Source organism: Haliotis asinina, chromosome 3 (assembly GCF_037392515.1).
Source record: "Haliotis asinina isolate JCU_RB_2024 chromosome 3, JCU_Hal_asi_v2, whole genome shotgun sequence".
NCBI classification, from domain to species: Eukaryota; Metazoa; Mollusca; class Gastropoda; order Lepetellida; family Haliotidae; genus Haliotis; species Haliotis asinina.
The window spans coordinates 39,983,230-40,007,944 of NC_090282.1; the positions used below are offsets into that span (position 1 = coordinate 39,983,230).

The 24,715-nt window shown below is 39.0% G+C and overlaps 1 protein-coding gene across 1 annotated transcript; it reads right to left on the reverse strand.

The window, feature by feature from the left end:
• Positions 1-1,301: 1,301 nt before the first annotated feature.
• On the reverse strand, positions 1,302-24,255 carry LOC137277986 (vacuolar protein sorting-associated protein 11 homolog). The gene is made up of 29 exons (XM_067810013.1): positions 24,211-24,255; positions 23,801-23,875; positions 23,052-23,225; positions 21,901-21,951; positions 20,977-21,042; positions 19,738-19,835; positions 19,048-19,189; positions 18,524-18,613; positions 17,181-17,317; positions 14,621-14,762; positions 13,996-14,075; positions 13,479-13,632; positions 13,000-13,146; positions 12,252-12,443; positions 11,810-11,915; positions 11,222-11,251; positions 10,989-11,089; positions 10,491-10,574; positions 10,007-10,057; positions 8,930-9,018; positions 7,531-7,605; positions 6,975-7,066; positions 5,642-5,727; positions 5,255-5,376; positions 4,691-4,789; positions 3,999-4,058; positions 3,456-3,522; positions 2,943-3,008; positions 1,302-2,740 (listed from the first exon to the last, which is right to left on the reverse strand). Exons 1-29 carry the CDS (start codon positions 24,223-24,225, stop codon positions 2,669-2,671), a joined length of 2,763 nt encoding a protein of 920 aa, XP_067666114.1. The 5' UTR covers positions 24,226-24,255; the 3' UTR covers positions 1,302-2,668.
• Between the last annotated feature and the right edge of the window lie 460 nt (positions 24,256-24,715).

Below are 24,715 nucleotides of genomic sequence, written 5' to 3' on the forward strand. Positions count from 1 at the left end.
GCCTGAAACTTTAGTATTGACTCCAGTGAATTTGTGTCGTGGGTTATTACTAGACTAGCAGACAACCTCGGATGTACAATCAAAGCCAATTAGACCGTCTGTGTAACAAAGGTTTGCATTCTTTGCCAGCTGACCTTGACATCCTGTGCATGCGTGGCATGTTGGACTGTCTGAGAGAGTTGGTCTGACCAAGGCAACGAAACGTAATGTAATGTTTGTGTTTGAACAAAATCAATCTGATGAGGAGAACCATACAGTTAGGTGAAGCTCAAGTCAAGACGGTCTAGAGTTTATTCAAGTGTTCGACAGACACTTTACTTGTCTGCTAAATCACATTTAATGATGTATACCAATCAGGAAGTAAATAATTGTCAGACAATGTTAGTGTTCCGACTTCTCAAGCTGCATCAGTTAGGTTGTCTAGACATTGAAGGGAAATGAGCAGCAGACCTCTGTGAATAGACTCTGATAAATACGACCGCGTGGCATACTGCTGAAACGGGGGAACTAGGCCTTACCCAGTTCTGTAACATACTCGTGAGGATCTGAATAAGTCATCGAAACCTACCGTACTGCAATCCTCTTGAAACATATCAGAAGTTGTTGGTCGCATGATCACACACTGATAAGGAGACAAGGACACTGGGGAAAGAAGTTCATAATTGCAGTGTGTGCACTATAGTTCTCTGATCTGATTTCAGAGACAGACATCTGTACTGACATGAACTTTTCTCCACAAGTCTCAGACGTTGAACTGACCAGTATGGGGCTGATAAATCTAGATATACATTCAGGGTGATCCGGATTCGATTTGATTCTCGAGTCTCTGACGCTGGCATAATATGCAACAGTATGCAAAACTTTCCTTAAAAATAAATGAATGAAATCCGACCCTCTGGAGTAGCTTCACTTGGCAACCTTTCCTTTAAATTTTACAAAATGAGATTGTGTCGCCATGTACAACAGACACTGAAATTCATATCCTGAGTCTTGTTGCTGTAAGAGGTCCCAAGGCTCCAAGTGTCCCAATGGGGACAACCCTCTGCATACAGTTGATATTATTTTAGCACTGCCAAGGCGTGACAGCTTCATGTGGAACACTGGCCACTGTGGCAACCTTAACGAACCCAACTGGTTTGGGTAATGTTCTCTCAGATCTAGGATCATATTTGGGATGCCAATCAACATCCTGACTTGGCAAAAGGACAGCACTCTGCAGGACATGTTACAGTGTCTTAGAACACTATAGACTACTGTGTCACCTTACCACCTAAGAAAACACAGAGTAGTTGAAACTCAACTTTTCAAGAGATTTCATGAAGCTTCAGCTCTTTATTCAATGCAATGTACAGTATGCTCAACTTTGAGGCATTCCTCCTTCATATGTGTGAATAAATGTGTCCACAATATTTACATAAGTACACTCCATATTGCACATATGGTATTTACATCACACAAACATAACAATAACTTAACAATTCATCTTCAAATGTTTACAGCTGCATACAAGATACTTAAGCTTAACAAATATTCATGTCAAATGTTTTTAGATGCTTCAGCCTTTGTGCAATATTTGTTAATTCCATAATAAAGCGCATTTGCAAAAGCACAACTGCCAAACTTCCACAAAATGTTTTAAAAACATTAGACAGAACACTGATGCCACTTAATCACATGGCATATTTTTTAAACATGTGAAAAACTATAATGTTCAAAAAAATCTTGACAGTTTTTGACTTATGAAACTGATGCATCAGAAACTATGGTCAACACATATTCAAAGTCAGTCACTTAAGTGCATGTCATGATCCTGGAGACAGGATGACTTAGATGTGAATCACACAAATTGAAGGGGAGAAGTCTGTTTCTACACAACATAGCTACACCATTTCATGACTGCAGTCAGTGTTAAAGTGTTGTGAACTTGTGAAGTGTAACAGTTGTTCTGTTTTCACCCTGTCATGGTCAACAGATACCACGTCTCCAAGAGAAGCTGTAGCACTGTGGAAGTCGTTGACAATGTCTGAAATAAGATAAATACTCAAGGTTCTGCCAGCTTTCCACATTTGACTGCGCTAAGTCAGACCTGGGACGAATTACACATTATCTCACCTACATATCTTTTGACACTACTAAAGCTGGATGCTCTTGATTTCTTTGGGATATTGACTGCTGTGTACAAGATAAAATTTCTCCAACCATCACTGGACATCACCAATCATCACTGCACATCACAAAGCATCACCAGACATCACCAAGCATTACAAGTTTTCACCTAACATCGCAACACAACAATAGTCATCACTGTCATCACCAGACATTCATAAACATCACCAGCCATCATCAGACCACACCAAGCATCACTCATCATCACCAGACATCATAAGTCATTGCCTGACATCACCAGGCTTCACTAGTCATATCCATGCATCATCAGCCATTACCAAGTTCCTGACAGCAGATTAACTCTTACATTTAATTCCAAGAAGAGTGTACAAAACTTGTTATGACCATTGTTTCTAAGTTATTTGTAACATGATTTTGGACAATCACTTTCTGTGGTAATATTTATGACATACATGGAGACAACAGTTTCACCACAGACATGCTTAATGCTGGTTTAGACATTAGGTATTTTGACTTGTTCAATTAACCACATGTCCATGGTCTATGGTATTCTGGAGGAAAGACTCCCTTGAGGAGTCCGGTGATGGGTCGGGGAGTCTGTAATTAGCGTCACCTGAAATAAAAAATAGAAAACATACTAAACATACATACATCCAACCTTGTGGTGTTGGTTTAAGTAAAGCAACATAAATACTGGTGATTCCTACTGAAAGAGTTGGCACCGGTGACTGCCATAAAAAGAGAAACAATAAAATGTAATTTTGGTTACATTTGATACAAACACATGCTGAAACTATTTCAGACTGCAGGAATACCTTGTTAAACACGCCTCGACCAAAATAATCTGCCACAACAGAGAAACCGTCTTGTGCTCGCTCCAACTGAAAAACAAGGGAAACTTTCCATGTAATTGTTCTGTCTAAACTTGTAAATGTTTACACCTGAAACAAACATTATATCTACAGACATAAAGTCACAGGTCATTATTGATTACAAAATCACCTCATAATAAACTGCCTCCACTGTCTTATGACTGAAGCATCTACCCATCTGAAGGTAGGCCGTAGATCTCCAGCCAAGTTACACTACAAGATGTTACCAGACAGTACTTGTTGTTACCCTGCCTGGTGTTTGGCATTAGGTGGTGAAACAAGGAATGTTAGTGCAAAATCCATATACTTAGTCAGAGTGTTGTATCCGTATTAAACTGCTGCATGGTACTTCAATGAGCTACCACTATAAACATTTCTACATAGGTGCAGTAATCATAAACAATGATTTGATGCTACAATTCACCCTCCCTTAAAAGAAAACAATGTAATGTTTACCTGATTGTGAAAATGTTCATGAATGTCCTTTGTTTGTTCCTGAGCTTGAATGATATCCATAATTTTCCTGAAAAAGTGAGAAACACAGGTAACCAAATGTCTGTCAGTCACACCTAGTGTCAATAAAAAGCTTCATGCCACAAATGACCTAAACTGCCAAACAATCGTCTCTTGTCCCATCAAGCAAGTCCTATATGCACAAGTCTAAAATATGACTGGCTAATCGAGAAGATTATCTAACGTTGTTATCTCAACTTCCTAGAGAATCGTATCTGAGTAAACGGTCTAGCTTTCATGGTCATGAAACTGTTACCTTCCCAAGTCATTTAACATGCACTGATACAATGACAGCCATGTTACAAACATATTTCCATTTGAAAGCAGCATTTTCTGGAATGGTACAACAAACACATACACCTCAATGAAAGAACACCCTAATCTTCCACAAAACTGTAGTAACTGTCAGGACAGAAATACTATGAAGTGAGAGTGATGCAGTGAAAGTGGGTAGAATACATTGTTCCCGCTGGCCAGGCAACCCACCTGTTTTCTGCAGCACATACTGGACACTCCGTGTCTGTCTCAGCATAGCTCTCAAAACAGCTGTGGATAGAAACACATGCAGATCACAACACTACAAATGTTTCAGTGAATGAGTGGAGGTTCTGTAATGCTGAAGTCTTCAATCAGAGCATAATAAAAAGATGATAAAAGTAGTGGCGGTGTAGGTTAATTGTATGAATAAGCAGTTAAAGCTAGTTACCAGCTGTGTGAATGATTGAGTGAGTGAATTTATGCTGCTTTTAGCAATGTTCCAGCAATATCAGGGCATAGACACCATAATTGGGCTTCATACATTGTACCCATGTGGGGAGCTGAATCCAAGCCATAAGGTAGGGCGAACAAATGCTTTAACAACACTCCCTGCTTTATTCCCCTAACACACACACACATACACACTCATGCACGCTCACCTCCCCAGCCCCCCTCCACACACACCCTCCACAACCCCCCTCCACCCCTCTCCCACAGTTGTATGATACTGATGTGGTCACTGTACAGAGTACTACAACTTCACACCTCAGGTTATGCAATACAAAACCAAACCACTCCTTCTACAATGTATTAACTCAAGTATTGTGAAAACATGAATTTGTGCGGAATCCCACTTTAAGTGGACTATTTGATGTTGTAACAGGCTCAAGACTTTGTGTACAGGAATGCGGTGTACTCACTGTTGGTGATAGGAATGTGGTTCACACAGGAAGTGTACTGACGGCAGTTCCAAGGGATGGTTACAGATGTTACACTTGGAGGCCTGGAATATCTTGGCTCTGAAAATGGAATATATTCAGATATAACAAAGAGAGACCTCATAAACATGATAGATGTCTAACAGTTCGCATTTCATATCAGTCCAAAATGGGAAAAAATGGCTTTTGCCATTTCAATATGAATTTCAGATTCATCCCAACATGTATGACAGACAAATAATTCATGTTTCATATTCTCTTACTTTTGTCAACAAAGATTCCAAGAAAACTAGAAACACAAAAAGTTATACTGAAATTCTTTCTTGCAACATGACAAAAATCTTGAATCATCAGTGTAAAGACTTTCTCTCTGTCATACCCATAATCAATCCAACAAATGTTGAATGCCGGCTTGGAAAAATCTGTATAAACATGTCAGCTGGTACAATTGGTAAATGAAAACTGTTAAGTGTAAAAGAGTATTCAAAATCATCAAAACAGGGTGTGTTTCTAGACTGAACATTTCCATGCATGACAAATACTAACGATGTTTTGAGGTCTTCTATCTGTTGTCTCTTCCTCTCTGTGTCTTCTCTGTACTGTTTAATCAGTCTTTCATCCTCCGCAATCTGGTCGTTTTCCAACTGAAGCCTTCTGATGATATAATCCTGAAGCATATCATATGATTACCTCTTGACCCACCAATACTGATCATCACCAACCATGACGACAAAAACAAAACAAAGATAACAGCCCTAAATCAGTAACTGTTTACGTACAGAGCAAAAAAGGGCATACTGCATTCATCTGGATCAACATATGCACTGTATTTGAGCTAAACAAAGAAAACAACAAACCAATCTCTGTAGGAACTTAAACAGAGTTCCTGCATCAGCATCAATCACTTCTCGCAACACGCAGTAAGATCCTTACCTTGACAACAGACAGTGTGGCAGTTGAGTTGTGAGCCAGAGTTTGTATCACCAGCAGAGGGGGCAGCAGATTCTTCTTGTCGATATCTCATATGTTAAGGAAATTCATCAGTTTTCATGAGTGAGTTCATGAGTTCATGAGTTCATGAGTGAGTGAGTTTAGTTTTATGCCGCACTCAGCAATATTACAGCTGATGGCAGTGGTCTGTAAATAATCGAGTCTGGAAAATCCAGTGATCATGAGCATCGATTTGGGAACCAATGACATGTGTCAACCAAGTTAGCGAGTCTGACCACCCAATCCTGTTAGTAGCCTCAGATGACAAGAATAGTCGCTGAAGGCCTATTCTACCCTGGATCTTCACCAGTCCTGTTTTCATGAGGGTTAACAAGTATGTAAGAATGAACTTGAGCATATATATTTTGAGCAGTTGTCTGATATTGGAAAGCACAAACATTTTGACAAGTGTTGAAGCCTTGGAAGCATACTGTTGGCATTCCAAGGATCCACAACTTTCAGTTCCTGGATCAGCTTAGGACAACAACTCACCTTGAACGACTACTATTAGCCATGTTTCACAAATCTTTAGAAGGTTAAATTATCTCATCATATAAGAGATGACAAAGACCTTGTATCATGACAATGATATAACATCTTCAGTCCACTTTCCAGAGGACAGGACATTAAAAAAAGTCCTTTAGACAGGCTAACAGGCAAAGTGGGGCTAGTTGAAGTATGTTCGATAGTTGATTAACCCTACACTTCCAATACTCCTTCAGATGGCAACATGTAAATAGTCAAGTCTGAATTTGAGAAAGCAGTAATTGTTGTAATGGTCAACATTTCACATCATTCGAATACAAAACTAAGCACAAACTGATCAGGTTGACCACTATTTGTATTGCAAGATATGTACTCCATATCTTTCACACTGCCCTAATGGACAAAGGCCCTTCTTTCACTATTGCCAATGCAGTCACAACCTCTAATCAAGGGGAGATCATTCAAGTATATTTTAGTTACCAACCTCTAAAAAAGAGGAGATAATTCAAAGATCCCTGTTCGTGGACAGTGGACAAGGACAACTCATGAGATATAAATGAAATTTGGGGATAAAATGGATAGTTTGTATGGAAAATATGATGTATTAACAACACAAGCCTAGGTTGCTTTGAAGCAATTCTAACCCAGAATCCCCATGCAGGATCTCTTGGTGATGGTGGGATTTGGTTATGAATCCTAGAAAGTCTTGCTAGTTGGTACCTCTGCTTATCACAACTAATCATGACAAACCGCGACAGTGGACACGAACATTGAGACTGATCAAGGATACGAGACAGAACCTCCATCAGTTGAGCTTTACAGTTTTCTTCCTTCCGAGCAAAGAAAGACAGTGCTTGCACCCACAGACTTGGATCTTGTTGCCTGGAACAGTAAGCAAATGTATTCTTGTAATACAGCTATACACACTTTGGCAAGACAACCGAACAAGCAAAAGTCTGAGTCACTAATTGCTACTCATGTCATGTGACAGTTGTATTCTGTTGCTATCAAGAGGGAGTGACTGGTTTTTATGCTGATATCAGCAATATTCCAGCAACATCACAGCAATATCCTGTCTGAAGATATATTCCAGCAATAACACATCACTATTCCACTTTTCAATAATATCAGTACTTGTGAACATTACATTCATATTCCAAAACATTTTGTGGTCCTGAATGAATTTTCTCCCTTTTAACCCGATGATTTAACTACAACATATACTCATGTATTTCACGGTCAAAATAAATCTAAACCTATATCCCTTGTGACAGTATCGTAAATTATTTTCTGAAGTGTGAATTTTAGATCATGTTAACCAATCACTTCGATGCGCATGGACTCACCCAAACTTCTTGCAAGCATCGATGACATGTACATATTCATCATGCTCCATGTGATAGCGGAGAATCTGCTGATACCTGTAACAACAGGAAAGTAGGTCATATCAAGGCATGTCTACATACGAGGGGATTTTAAAAAGTAGCGATCCTAACTAGACTCTTGATGTCCCATGTTTGTAAAGTTTCCATTCTATACTGAAAGGATCATTAGCAAAGCTAGATCCAAAGGTTCAAATATGTAGGTAATGTGGTCCACGACAACACACAACACACTGGGGTTTAATATTTGTAAAATAACTGACAAAAGTGAAACGATATGACATTTGGTGCCTCTTGGAAAATGGTATGTTATCAGATAATATCATATAAACTATATTCAGAATGCTCTAGGACGAATTCCTGTGATAATCAACAGCCAAAGATTTGGATTGCTTGATTTAGATTTGTACAGGGGCTGTTTTCTAAGAAAACCCCCACTTTGATCTTTCAAAAACAGTTAGTCTAGATATTCAAGCTGACACTGTTTACAGTGTATTAGAAGCTGACACTTGTGTGACCATTCAGTATTTAGACTGAACATCATGTCGGAATAGTGAAAACATTAGAATCACTTATGTCCATCTCATTACATCATCTATCTACACTATGGAGTGTCTCCAAAACGAGCTATTTTGGTAACAATGAAGAGGGGAGTCCCTTTAACAGGCGACTGTAGTTTCAAATTGCTTTTTATGCACTTTAATACATAAGTTTGATTTTAGTGGACTTCTACCAATCTTCAACACACAAAATGTTTCGTGCATATTTTGTTTCCTGAAGTTTGTGATGCATTTGTTGCAGATTTTGCATTTTTAGGGGATACAAAGATAAAACGTCAAACAACATGGGGATCATGAAGGCTGGATCATAGCAAAACAGGTTTTACAACAGTATTACAGTTTACACTTTCAAGTGGGATTACAGACATGGAAAAGTGAGTCAGGTTTTAGTCTTGTTTTTGGTACTTCTGTTACTTAAGACACTTTATGACAAGACAAGGATGCAGAAAAGTCAAGAGTGACATAGGTGAAACTATTAGAGTAAAACACACCAGTAGGAGCATTTGGACTCACAGTGCTGATACGTTACATTGTTTTCTTCTTAATATACATTAACTGAGATTAGACCAGTCAAAACTAATCAGAAATATCCCATGACACAGGTCTGAAACAGACATTGAAACCCCATCAGCCAAGCCACAAGCTCTGACCACCAATTTAATCACCTCAAGCCACAAAAACAACTGAATTTTATCAGTTTATTCTAGCAAGAATAAACCAGACTTTGTGTCATTTCCATGGGCTGTTGACTAGTTCATGCAATTTAACAACATTTTCTGACTGAAAACTGGTATCTGACTTACAAATGAGCTTTCTCATACAAGTAGAGGATGCCAGCCTTGAAATTGTTCATCTGACAGAGAATCAGGGCGTGGTCAATGTCATACCGAGCCTGCAACATGTTCAAAACAAAACGTCATGAGACAAATCCTTGACTTAGGAGATAAACATCATGTGTTGGCCAATTTCCGGGTGTTATTGAGTATTTGAAGCACGGGAATGCATTTGGAACTGACGGCGTCAGCCGGAGGTTTCAAATTAAATATTCCCGTGCTTCAAATACTCAATAACACCCGGAAATTGGCCAACACATGATGTTTATCGACATTGTAAACACAAAAGTAAACCAAAGGGGTTTTAGTGTCTGCACTCGTTTACATCGAATACAGACACAGCAGTGAAGTGTCATCAGCTGGCCGTTTCAGCTGGTTCTCATGGTAGCATCTGGAGTTGCTCATTTGTGACGTCATTCTAACTTTACGTCGCAATATGATTTGAATGACGTCACCAATGTTCATGACACAACAAAACAATTGTTTACGTGTCAATACACGGTGAATAGTCTTTCAGTTTCCGGGAATCTAATACCATTTAATCATGTTTTTCAACCAATCAGATTACAGAACACAGTAACTTTTGGTTTACAATGATGCATAACAGTAAATTGGGGTCAACATCCTTAAATCCTATAAATGATTTTAGTCACAAGATTTCCTTAGGACTATCCTCAGAGCAAAAAAATTGCCCCAAGGAAAACTTAGGATGTTTATATACACATATGCCTGTTTCCACAGATGATAGAAAACAGGTCCAGCTGGGGAGATATTTGCAGCTTCATTTATGACAGAGGGAAAGGGAGATAACCCTAAGAGATGATGCCGTCACAGGAAAAGTCACTGAGAAATCATCATTAGCAACAGTTTCACATTATCATTGCATGCCAATGTGACAGACAGCCAGAAATGATTATCAAACAACAATTTCTATCAAAATCAATGTTATCTGCAATTGACATCCTTTCCAATTCAAACATCAGAATTCCAGGACTTCACAAGTCGACATGAACCTTGTATTGAATACTGCATAATATGCAAACTCACATCAGGATTCTTTAACAGTTCCAACGTCTTTCTTTCTCTGTCAACTCGAGGCTGTGAGAATGAGAAATTGGTTTACATTAAATCATGAATCTACGTACATACAGCGCTAAATTTTTCATACTCTGAGCCATTAGGGCCATGCAATTCCTTTTACAGTCACACCATCATAGAAACATCTTGTGTCAATCTATTACTGTCTGTGCCGAACTCAAATCATTCTTCATGTTTGTTTGTTTGTTTGTTTGTTGTTTATCACCACATTCAACAAATTTTCAGCTCTACGGCAGCTGTCTATAAATAGTCAATTCTGGACCTGACAATCCAGCAATCAACAACACAAGCAATGATCTACGCAACTGGGATAGTGTCAACCAAGTCAGCAAGCCTGACCATCCGATCCTGTTAGTCACCCCTTAAGACAAGCATAGGTTACTGAAGACCAATTTGTCATGGGTATCACTAAATACATTGTACAGCTACTCACTGCTATATCCCTCTCATGCATCATGTCATGGAGGTACAGCTCCAGCAGGGTGTTGTACACAAGGTTGGAGGAGTTGGGCTGCACCTGGAACAGTGGATAGGATGCATATCTTCATACCATTAACTGTTTGCCAAAACAATGTCCACATCTATAACTGACCATTGTCTTGGGAGACAAATATCTTCAGAACATTTTCTGTGTGAAGGAATGTAATCATTACAGTTACCATTCTGATATAATGTATATTTCATAAGCCCATTCACATATTCCACACTGAATATATTTACAATTTACAATTTACAATTTACAATTTACAATTTTACATTTATATATGATGGAAAGGTATGTCTGCAGAAAGTAAATGTCACAGAGCATGGGTTAGCACTTGCCACAAAGTTTGCTACGCTATTAACAAGTGACTCAGTAAGCTGTGACACTGACTGAGGGTTATTAAGTAATATGAAAGGCTATTCTCAGTGAGACCAGACATATCCATACCTCGACCATGTGCTCCAAGAACTCTGTCAGTTTACCAGAGTTGTTGACAAATATATGGATGAATTCTTCAGCATTAGCTTTCTGAATATGTTGTAAGCCACCTACGAAAACAAAATACATAATATCAGAGGTATTTCCAAATACATATTTGAAAAACATACAAAGAATTCATCATTTCATCCCTTGAACTGTTTGAAAGTTGATGAGTTCATATTTTGAAAACAGCAACTTACCATCCATACTCAGCTGGTCCACAAGAGGTTCTGAAATGGAAGATAGTTTCTTGCATTAATCATGCATATTTGCCTAAATAAAAAAGTGAAATGTTTTTTGGGGTTTGGTGCGTCACTTTTATTTGTTCATATGACAGTTCTTTATTTTCCATTTATAAACAGAAATATTGACTTGGCCACCTCCTGATCTGTAAGAATGAGTGTGATTAACACATGCTAAACTTCCCAAGCTGTATTTCTGAGAGAGAGAAAAATATAAATATATTCCTCCCTCATCACCTTTCGTTCTATCAAGAATCAAAAATAAAGTCCTACCGCCCTTATCACTTTTGCAAAAAAATGTGCTCGAGAAACATTTAATTTTTTTATGCAGCCTTATGTTTATACTCATTGAATACATTGCAAGTGATGCTGTGGTCTTTGAATAGCTAATTTAGGCAAATGTATTTCCACAGTCAGAAATTAAATTAAAACACACCCACTGTGAGTGAGTGAGCAAGTGGGTGAGTGGGTGAGTGAGCGAGTGGGTGAGTGAATGAGTGAGCAAGTGAGTGAGTGAGCGAGCGAGCGAGCGAGTGAAACACGCACTGTTCATGGGCTTGTAATCAGTACAGAGCCGTTTCAGCAGCTGAGTAGTCTGTTGTGGCACTTCGCTCATCAAGATCTTTCCATACTGCTTCAAGTTATTCTCCGCCTGTAAACCAACATCACCAAACATGAAATGCTCACATTACATCTATCTATATATGTACATTCCATGTAAGGTCAATACAAAAGTGAGGGCGAGCTCAAATCGTTTTCAAAATCAAAATGATACTTCTGTTAATCAAAACTTAAAGATACAAAGTCCAACTGAAATATTTTCATTGGTTTCACAACAAATTCAGCCAGCAGAATTCAAAAATTACTTTCAGGTTGCATATTTCAATCAAAAACATAACAATGTTTACCAACACAGACAAGGTACAATGTTTTGGCCAGCAGTTGAGTATATCCAGTGTATCCTCTTGTCTTCACCTGGAATACATACCTCATCAAAGTCCAGCTTGCCAATGTACTCAAGTGCCTTGTGATAGTCTTTGATGTCTTCTAGCTGGATCTTGAGGTACCACTCATGTTTGGCATGTTTCTCAGCCAGAGACAGAGCATGTTTGTGATATCCAGCCTGGCGACACACCTTGATGGCCGTCTCCACATCAAAATCTACTTCCCGATCCTTTGTCTGAAGCAACAAGGGTTGTGAGATGTGTTTAGCTGTGCTTTCAGTTACAGATCTCTTGTTGGAGCTCACACTAGGTGGACCCTTGGATTGATTCACAAAAATCCATTTATCCTGAAATGTTATTCTCATGAACATGGGTGATTCATGACTTTTCAAAGCGATTGGTTTCCACAGTTTCACATTCATGAAATGAAATAAAAAAAAGAAAATAAATAGTCTATCAGTTACAAGTGGAACCTGTCACAGCAAAGAAATGTAACTCTTCACAATGAAATGACGCATCTTATATTGTGGGACCATTCTTGCCCCTTGCATAACATAAAAGCAATTTGCAGATGTTTCTGTTATGACTGTAGTTTAGTTCATATTCTCTTTTGGGTAAATACCTATTCATAATATTATGAGGAAATATTCACCTCCATCTATGTTTGAAAAACAAGTCCAACAACAAACAGCAAATATTTCAAAGCAAACAGACAAAACCAGAAGGAAGTCAAAACATAAACCCATCAATCCCTTATTTCATACTGACTAGGACAATCCTGCTGCGTCTCACCATAATAAACTCATCCAGCTTGGACACATCCTTGAGCTTGGTGTAACAGTTGAGGAGGAGTGTTGTGTGTTCCTCAGTAGCCATCTGTGCCTTGTGGAGGGCCTGCAGGTACTTGGTTAGGTTGTGGATGCGCTGGGCATCTAGGAACTGGTCAAGGGGAGTAATCACATGATCATACCATGGAATATCAAGTGGAAGGAAAGCACAATGAGATGGTGGCATTACCTCATGCAGAAGAGAGATGCTGACAAAGCAAGACAGGCAATGAATACATGAAGCAATTTAGAAAGTGATCAGATGTGACATATGTATATAGAGATGACACTGTTCATCAAAGTGCCGATTCTGGTACTTTTGGGCTTTGCGTGAATGTCAGTCCCATCCGGGATTTTATCTATCTCAAACCAAAAGTTCTAAATAATCTATCCCATTCAAGAAATCCTCCAAAATGTTTGAAATACTAAATCCTTATCACATACCTTCCTTATAACATAGGACGCTTCAAGTTTGCCGATGGTTTTGATATACTGGTCAATGGCGCCATCATGGTCGCCCTTGCTGTATAGATGGTCGCCATACTGAGTGAAGATGTCGATCAGGCCATCAGCATCATACTGCTGACTCTTGGCCAAACTGGTCAAACAGATAAAAGGGATGAACTGACAAACATCAGGATTACCTATATCACCATAACTACAGGGACTAAAAACCTACACAGACATGGGTCAAACAAACATATGGCTATAAGGAGGATTTCCATTTACATGCCCTGGTTGGTATTTGGGGTATTTAAGTGCTGAAGCATCTGGAACGCTGTCCTGGGGTGAAATCTGGTAAGTGTGCCATGATGCTAGTGCATAAAATGCTGCACAGACACTGTATACAGACTCTAAGCTAACCCAGTTTTATCCCCATTATGCAAATCACCAGGCTGGCTAACAACAAGAAGCAAGTGGTTAGTAATAGTAGACAGAGAACATGCCTGAGCTGTCTCACCTGATGGCCAGAGTATAGTTATTTTTCTTGAAGAGCATTTCCAACTTCGTCTGTGTGTCCTTCTCCTGAAGCTGGTACAGCTGAAGACAAGACAAGATAGACAAGACAATATTAGTAATTATTTTCTAGCCCAGGTTTATTTATGAATCCTCAGAAAAGGCCAAACATTTTTAGTGTTATACTGATGAGAATGATGAACACAATCCTAATAAAGTGATCTGCCATTAATATAAGATCCAATCTCTACCTAAAACCACTTTTCCCTGATGAATACAAAGACTCATTATGCATGCAATTTCTTGTTCCTGACAAATGTATTGAAAACTTTCTTACACAGAGCGGTTACTGACTTATTTCAACAACATCACTTTTATGACGCATGCTAACAAAAAATTCCTCAGATACATTTTAGTTATAGATCAACTGGTATTTTGTATGACACCAAATAACATTTATGATGGTGAAAACCACATCGTAATTTGGGATTTCTTCTATAAATTCAAATGCAAAAGGTATCTTTTAATGAACCACACAACCTGAAGTCTCACTTTGATATCTTTAAAATCAAGCAACAGTCCCTATCTCCATGGTAACCTCTAATAGAGGAAAAGACAGATAAGCATACCTTCCTATCCCCGGCCAACACATAGAGAGACCCCCACTCACACATGACATCGATGACATCAGGGTATGGTGCGGAGTAGGCAATGAACTTGTTCTGGATGTCATACACTGTCACTGTATTCATCTCCAGACCCTGGGTGCCTCTACAAAGCAAGGCAAACACTAAGACTCCAGGTTTAAGTCAGCAGACCGCCTTAGGAAATAGTTAACCAATATGTCACCATTTCCCTTCCCTTAGGAAATAGTTAACCAATATGTCACCATTTCCCTTCCCTTAGGAAACAGTTAGCCAAGTATGTCAACATTTCCCTTCCCTTAGGAAATAGTTAACCAAGTATGTCAACATTTCCCTTCCCTTAGGAAACAGTTAGCCAAGTATGTCACCATTTCCCTTCCCTTAGGAAATAGTTAGCCAAGTATGTCACCATTTCCCTTCCCTTAGGAAACAGTTAGCCAAGTATGTCAACATTTCCCTTCCCTTAGGAAATAGTTAGCCAAGTATGTCAACATTTCCCTTCCCTTAGGAAACAGTTAGCCAAGTATGTCAACATTTCCCTTCCCTTAGGAAATAGTTAGCCAAGTATGTCAACATTTCCCTTCCCTTAGGAAATAGTTAACCAAGTATGTCAACATTTCCCTTCCCTTAGGAAATAGTTAGCCAAGTATGTCACCATTTCCCTTCCCTTAGGAAATAGTTAGCCAAGTATGTCAACATTTCCCTTCCCTTAGGAAATAGTTAGCCAAGTATGTCAACATTTCCCTTCCCTTAGGAAATAGTTAGCCAGGTATGTCACCATTTCCCTTCCCTTAGGAAACAGTAAACCAAGTATGTCAACATTTCCCTTCCCTTAGGAAATAGTTAACCAATATGTCAACATTTCCCTTCCCTTAGGAAACAGTTAGCCAAGTATGTCAACATTTCCCTTCCCTTAGGAAATAGTTAACCAAGTATGTCAACATTTCCCTTCCCTTAGGAAATAGATAGCCAAGTATGTCACCATTTCCCTTCCCTTAGGAAATAGTTAGCCAAGTATGTCAACATTTCCCTTCCCTTAGGGAATAGTTAGCCAAGTATGTCAACATTTCCCTTCCCTTAGGAAACAGTTAGCCAAGTATGTCAACATTTCCCTTCCCTTAGGAAATAGTTAGCCAAGTATGTCAACATTTCCCTTCCCTTAGGGAATAGTTAGCCAAGTATGTCAACATTTCCCTTCCCTTAGGAAACAGTTAGCCAAGTATGTCAACATTTCCCTTCCCTTAGGAAACAGTTAGCCAAGTATGTCAACATTTCCCTTCCCTTAGGAAACAGTTAGCCAAGTATGTCAACATTTCCCTTCCCTTAGGAAACAGTTAGCCAAGTATGTCACCATTTCCCTTCCCTTAGGAAATAGTTAGCCAAGTATGTCAACATTTCCCTTCCCTTAGGAAACAGTTAGCCAAGTATGTCACCATTTCCCTTCCCTTAGGGAATAGTTAGTCAAGTATGTCAACATTTCCCTTCCCTTAGGAAACAGTTAGCCAAGTATGTCACCATTTCCCTTCCCTTAGGGAATAGTTAGCCAAGTATGTCACCATTTCCCTTCCCTTAGGGAATAGTTAGCCAAGTATGTCACCATTTCCCTTCCCTTAGGAAACAGTTAGCCAAGTATTTTAACATTTTCCTTCCCTTAAGAAATAGTTAATCAAGTACGTTAACATTTCCCTTCAATGCGATTCCTCCCATGTGGTTGCATCTTGCTAGAAGTCAATGGAATGTAGGTATATTATTGAAATTCACTCAAAACTGTTTAAGTTAAATAATGGTGGCCTATAGATACTAACATCTAAGACAGACCAACAACAGGTTAATATTATAACATGAGTGAGTTTAGTTTTACGCCAGACTCAGCAATATTCCAGGTATATGGCGGTGGTCTGTAAATAATTGAGTCTGGATCTGACAATCCAGTGATCAACAGCACGAGCATCAATCTATGCAATTGGGAATCAATCACATTTGACAACCAACACAGCAAACATGACCATCCAATCCTGTTAGTTGCCTCTTACAACAAGCATAGTCGCCTTTTGAGACAAGCATGGGTTGCCAAAGACATATTCTGTCATGGATCATCACAAGCCTGATATTATGAAAACATCCAGCAATGGGGTACAATTGAAATGTAAATGAATTCAGTGAATTCTTTATGTCCAAGCCACTAAGCATGTTAAACACAACCCTACAAGCATGTGAAACATAGAATCTAGAAATTGATAAATGGATTCAGTACCAATACCATTTAACAACATATGACTGAAATTATTCTTCTGAAACCGCTTCACACAAGTAATCTACAATCACTTTCTTGAGTGGCATTAGAAGCTTGGAAGTACAAAACTGGCAAACTTTATGGATAACAGTTTCTTTATTATGAGAGTGCAACATTTCGAAACAGATTCTTGCACCGTTGTCATTCCTGCTTGACAACAGTACAAGAACCTGTATCAAAACATCACACTCTTGCAATGAAGAAGTTGTTATCCATTAAGTTCATGAGTTGTTAATCTACAATGACACTCACAAGACAGGAGCACGTGGCATGTTCTTGTTGTCCTTCCCCACAACCACCAGGTAGCCTCGAAACCAATGTAGCTGAAGCTTCTCTCCCTCGAACGCCAGACAAGGACCACGCCCATCTGGCTGATAGAAGTACACAGCCTGGAACAAGACAACCCTGACTTTATAACTATCAAAAGATGCTAAATATATGGTACCCACCACAGGTGTGATGGCAACAATACAGGTATGATGGCAACACCACAGGTGTGATGGTAACACCATAGGCATGATGGCAACACCACAGGTGTGATGGTAACACCACAGGTATGCTGGTAACACTACAGGTATGATGGCAACACCACAGGTATGATGGCAACACCACAGTTATGACGGTAACACCATGGGTATGATGGCAACACTATGGGTATAATGGCAACACCACAGGTATGATTGTAAAACTATGGGTATTACGGCAACACCACAGGTATGATGGCAACACCACAGGTATGATGGCAACACTACAGGTATGAAGGCAACACCACAGGTATGATGGCAACACCACAGTTATGACAGTAACACCATGGGTATGATGGCAACACTATGGGTATAATGGCAACACCACAGGTATGATTGTAAAACTATGGGTATGACGGCAACACCACAGGTATGATGGCAACACCACAGGTTTTATGGTAACACGATGGGTATGATTGTAACACCACAGGTAAGATGGCAACACCGCAAGTATGATGGAAACACCACAGGTTTTATGGTAACACGATGGGTATGATTGTAACAGTAACTAACACCACAGGTAAGATGGAAACACCACAGGTATGATGGAAACACCACAGGTAAGATGGCAATGCCACGAGTATGATGGCAATACCATAGGTTTTATGGCAACACGATGGGTGTGATTGTAACACCACAGGTATGATGGAAACACCACAGGTATGATGGCAACACCACAGGTATGATGGCAACACCACAGGTATGATGGAAACACCACAAGTATGATGGAAAGACCACAAGTATGATGGAAACACCACAAGTAAGATGGAAACACCACAAGCATGATGGAAACACCACCAGTAAGATGGTAACACCACAAGTATGATGGAAACACCACAGGTATGATGGAAACACCAGAGGTAAGATGGTAACACCACCAGTAAGATGGTAACACCACAAGTATGATGGAAACACCACAGGTAAGATGGAACCACCGCAAGTATGAGGGAAACACCACAGGTAAGATGGTAACATGATAAGTATGATAGCAACATAACAGGTGTGCTCCTGACAGACCAAAAAGATCCTGTACATACTATTGGTAGCTGAGCAAATGAGTCTGGTACTTACATCCTGCCTGCCAATGACCAGCTGGTTGTCATGGCTGGCATCACTTGTGACTGTACAGCGGAGCTTCGTGCCAAATGACTCTAGAGTCTCCTGAAGGAAATGAAAGCAAATTCTTGAAAGAACATGTCTACCTTTTCAGCTAGCACACTACATATTGCAAACAAACATTACATTCAAATAAGTACAATCCTTATCATTATCATACTATCAAGTCCTTTAAACATGTTAAATACTAGTTGTAAAGTACAACTGTACCAGCACTAGACAATGTTTCTGACAACAAACTTACATCTTATTTATCCTGCATCAAACAGTCTCTGTTCATAACCATTCATCTATTTACAGCTCAAAATTCAGTTAACAACTGGTAGTCTCAATAGCAAAATATGGACAGTTTATGAATCTGTTAAAATCTGATAGAAGAGTTCTTGCAATTTTCAAAACAAACAGCACCTTCACCATTATATTCTCATCATATTCATGGGTGTTCATGGTTTCTGATAATGTAATCTTCTTACACTAACCCTTTGATCTTTGGCAGTGAGGTTGAAGGCATTGACTGCTATTTCAGTCACAACAAACAGGATGACATCTCTACCAGACGTCTTGAATGATAACCCTGTGATTGGTCGTTGGTTCTCAAACACTGTTCGAGACTTACTGTGCCTGGAAATGATAACATGTAAAGTCCTCAATGACATGCAGACAAATCAAATAATATCTGAACAGCATAGCTGAAGCCTTCAAGAGGAGATATATCCTGTCAAACTTTCACCGAACAATCATAATGAGCCTGATCATCATATTGAAATGAACAGTACTATTTACAGGCACTCTTTTCATGATAAGTCTACGACTTCATCCACAAGTCTTCAGCCACTAATACAATTCTGTTTGATCTACATAGCTCAGCCACACATAATCCACAATATAAGACTGAAATGTACTCCAAATGACACTAAATACATTTGGTTCTGACTGCATTATGCTCTTGCTCAGACCTCTACAGCTCAAAGAGCTGATACCAGTGACGGAAATATTATTACACTGATTTCAAACGCAAAACAAGAAACACATTGCAAAGAAAGCCAACTCAATCCAGTAATTAACCCTAAGTAGTAATTCACCTAAACCTTAGTTGAAATTCACCTAAACCTAGTTGTAATTCACATGTAACATGTAATTCCTGTAACTGAACATGTGAGCATCTGTACCTGTCCCGAGTGACATCCCCTTTGTAAACAATGACAACGCCATTCTCAAACCCTACTGCCATGTAGTTGAGATTCTCATGTACACTCACGCAAGTTACCTGCAAAAAATGATATACTGGTTTCAAAGATATAAAAAGGGTATGTTTAAAGAAAAAGAAATCCCAATATACTTGGAGCTAGCTACAAAAAACAACAGTCTGTTCACCATTGACTGTTTGTTTGTTGTTTAATGACACACAAAGTGATATTCCAGCCATATGGCCATGGTCTTTAAATAATCAAGTCTGGACTAGACAATCCAGTGATCTACATCATGATCATCAATCTACGCAGTTGGGATACCATGAGTCAATAAATCTGACCACCCAATCCTGATAATACAAGCATTGGCTGCTGAAAACTAATTCTGCCTGGATCTTCATGGGTTACACCAAGAAATGACACTGAAAGCTGCAAGAGGTTAGCCAGAGAGATGAACAGAGACCATGGGGTTTACCCACCCAATGCATGGGAAACCAGTTAGACACAAGGCTTCACCAATCACCGGCTAATCCACTGTTATAGCATCATCCCACCCTTCATATCTTATCCTAGCTTTTGTACATTACTAGTATATATATCCTGTTTAACTGTTACTTAGCATCCACCTGACGAAGGGACAAGGAACAGTCCAGAAACGTTGTGAAAACAATAAAGGAGAAGTTGACATCCATAACAGTGAGTGAGTGAGTTTAGTTTTACGCCACATCCAGCAATATTCAAGCTATATGGCGGCGGTCTGTAAAATAATCGAGTCTGTACCAGACAATCCAGTGATCAACAACATGAGCTTCGATCTGTGCATTTGGGAACCAATGACATGTGTCAACCAAGTCAGCAAGCCTGACCACTCGATCCCGTTAGTTGCCTCTTACGACAAGCATACTCGCCTTTTATGGCAAGCATGGGTTGCTGAAGGCCTATTCTCTCCCAGGACCTTCACCGGTCTGACATCCATAACATTTTGTCGTATACGGAAAACGGCAATTTGTGTATAAACAAACACATGAAGGAAAATTATTATGTAACAAATGGATGTACAGTTTAACACTAAAGTAAAAACCACAAGGATCAGTATCACTTCATATTTTCAAAGTCGACCTTCAAGTAAGATAGACAACCCATACTGAAAGACATGGACCTTAAAGCACAGGACTAACCATGCCTGGCAATTGTCATCAGTGTTTACCATGTACTCACCGATGTTGGTTTGTTTCCAGGTATTGCCCTAGATATCCTCGTACATATAGGACTTCCCCTCTCCATCTGGGAAACAAATGTTTGTTATAGCTTCAGAGATTTGAGAACGATAAACAATACTTCAGTTTGTATATCATAAAATTTTCAACATTTTTAACATTGTTTAGATAACAGAGAAGTTCTGAGTCATTTTTGCATGTTTCCAAACAGGAACAGGTCAACAGAAAATGGTAATAACTTTCATAAAATTAACCCTGTCAAAGAAAAATAAATTTAGATTATTACAATACAGAGCCTTGAACCTTTTCTCGGTGAAGGTGAGGTGATATGGGGCTCATTGCCTTTTTGACGATTATATGACTTACATGGACAGCTGCATTTTTGTGTAAAGTTTTGTTAAGAATTCACCAGTTATCATTTATTGAAATCATGACAATAGTCTTTTCAAAGCTATGAATTTGTTTTACAACACATCAGCTCATGTATAAACAGCACCTTTAAACAATATCAAATATTTTGCAAAGTCTAGGTCAGAACAGCTGACTGACAAAAGTGGCTACATTTACACTAGTAAGTCTAAAACTTTTATGTGTAGTATATATCTGCAATGATGAACAACCCTACACATTAATTACTGCTGGTAACAATATATATGCAAGTCGGCTAACTGACATATTGTTAACATGCATATGCATGAAATAGATCTATGACTGGCACAAGAGACACCTGTCACTTAAGTAAAGAAGTAGGATTAGTTCCCATGGCTTCAAACTCTGCAACTCATGAAAAATATTGGAGCTCCATCTTATGGCTTTGCCACTGGTTTCACTTTTTAGACAAACAAAAGATCACAATGTCATATTATGTCAGTAGTATCAAAAACATTATTAAGAGTTCTGTTCAAATATTGCGTTCATATCTTACCTTCTCTAAGTTCCATACTTTTATCAGTGGATTAACACCTTGTTCATCTTCCTGTAAGGTAGTCACATGGTCATAGAACATAGTAAGAAATATAAAACATGTATACTTGTGTCACTAAACAGATTTCTTGCCTTGAAACAATACAGATGCTGTGGCTGAATGTCAGAGTGAGTGAATGAGGTTACTTTTACACCACACTCAGCAACATTCCAGCTATATCACGGTGGTCTGTAAATCTGACAATCCAGTGATCAACAGCACGAGCATCAATCTACGCAACTGGCAATCAATCACATTTGTCAAGCAACACAGCAAACATGACCATCCACTCCTGTTAGTTGCCTCTTACAACAAGCATAGCTGCCTTTTGAGACAAGCATGGCTTGAAGAAGACCTATTCTTCACAGGGCTGATATTATGAAAAGTCTTAACCAGACAAACCATCGATCAACAGTATGACTATGAGCATTGATCTATGCAATGGGTGAGTGAGTGAGTTTGGTTTTGCGCCGCTTTTAGCAATATTCCAGGGAGATCATGGCGGGGGACACCAGAAAATGGGTCTCACACATTATACCTATGTGGGGAATTGAACCCGGGTCTTCGACATGACGAGCGAACACTTTAACCACTAGGCTACCCCAACACCACTGCAATGGGATATGTCAACCAAGTCAGAGAACCTGAGAACTCAATCCTGTTAGTCACCTCTTATGACAACCAGTTTTACCTGGATCTTCAAAGGTTCTGAATGTCAGAGTACATGATACATGACTCCCAAAAATATCACAGCAGGGGACACCAGAAATGGGCTTCACACATTGTACCTATGTGGGCAATCAACCCCGGGTCTTCAGTGCGACAAGTGAATCTTTTAACCTTTAGGCTACCCGATCACCCCCAAAAACTGAATACTGACAGATAGAAACTTTTATTGTGAACATCATGAAGAAAACTTAATGACCTAAGTTAAATTAATTAAATAACTGCACTTCTTTAGGTTTTCTTGCAAATTGCCAAGCAGTGTGAATCGCTGTGATTGACAGAAAAGCACTCATATATCATGGTAATTTCTTACAAAACAAGACACAAAAAGATTGATAAACAATTGAGCTGTGTAGCATATGGTTAAAGAAAACATTTGAACTTACCCCTATTGACACCAGGATATTGTGTTGTTTCATCTGATGAAGATGGCTCACTCTTATTTCATAACCCTTGAAAGATGACATCTGAAGTTGTCTATTGATGAGGTAGATATTACCATCAAAATCACCAACAATGAGCTGGCCCCTGCCACTGGCACAGACAGATACATTTTTGTCCTGTAATTAATGAAGCAACACAATCACTTTACACAATTACAGCATACATCACTGCTGTAAGCAGGAAAATAATAAATGTACACGTGATTGCAAATGAATGTATGTAGCACTAATCTTAATCATAAGGTCAATTTGACATTTAGGACTAGTAGTAACATCCTCAATGTCTCCAGGATATGCCTTCTGATAAGTCCCCACTATACCTTGGGCATCTACGGCCCGATAATTTTATTACCAGGGTGTAGTGCAGACTTATCATAACATATACCCTGGAGATATCCAGGATGTAGTGGTAACTGCTTAAATATGGATGTTTGTTCTAAGCATTGTTCTCTACAGTGTTGATATGTGTGTCTTCATACAGAACTAACTTGAATATAACACAGTAAAAGGGGAGATATTATAAGTAAATATTTACTAGAAGTAATACTACTATAGAACTTATCAAGTGAGACATGACATTAGATCCGTATATAACACAACAGCACACCTGCATTGAATAATGTGGTAGTAAAATCCACGCCGAATCCAATCCTAACAAATAAATCATAAACGAAATCTATGAAGTAAATTACCTTGAGCTGATCAAAATACTGATCTGTTTCTGGGTCTTTGACTGTTTCCTTCTCAAAAAAGTTGAACCTTCTCCACTGCAAGCATTAAAAAACATTCATTAGTTAAGGAAAAAATTTGAAATTATTCTATGATATGGCCTGATCCAGCTGTGTGTAGGTCAACCAATATGTGGCACAACTGCACTGGTTTGGGGATCAGCTGTCAACCTGGTATTGTTATGGTCAAGCAATATCTCGTTTCCTGGTTCGATCTTGTAAATACTCCCTGCTCATAATCAGGTGTGGACACAATGACGTGCAAACCATGAAAACATCAAACGATGAGGAACCAACAGAAGAGCATGGTACGGGGCACTTAACTTAATGTTCCCTTGGCTGTGTCGCTATAATAATAAACCGAAAACGCCTACCTGCAAGAAGGCCATGTTCACGACCTTCACCTTCAACGTGTAAGTGGAGCTATCTACAACCAAACTCGAAACCAAACTAAATATTTCTACAGGGCCAACTCTGTGTTTTTTCTAAGATTACTCCTTAATAAACTCTATAGTTTTCTACTGATTCACTCCAGTGGCTGGCAATCAGATACCCCTTTATTCGAAAACAAACACCTTCGCTCTGAATCTTGAACTATTTTCACCACGACTAATCCTATTACAAACGGTCTTGATTCGTTCAGCAACCAAGTAAAGCCACGCAATTGTCATGTATTAATTAATGTGCCCACTGGAATCGTTCTCCGGGGGATTTTTATAAATGGATCATCTGTTTTAAAGTATAAGAACTATATAAGCCATCATGGATGGTCACGAAAAAGCATGTGTAGATGTTTTCAAATTTGATTAATTTAATTTATGGTCGTTTACTCTATTAGTAATACTAATATTCCGCTCAAATGACGCTCATATTCAGGCA

Excerpts from the sequence above, each read along its gene's own strand:
- LOC137277986 (XM_067810013.1), bottom strand. Across the intron at positions 14,763-17,180 it reads ATGCCACGTGCTCCTGTCTT|AGGCACCCAGGGTCTGGAGA; the intron begins GTGAGTGTCATT and ends CTTGCTTTGTAG. Across the intron at positions 11,090-11,221 it reads GGACCAGCTGAGTATGGATG|GTGGCTTACAACATATTCAG; the intron begins GTAAGTTGCTGT and ends TTGTTTTCGTAG.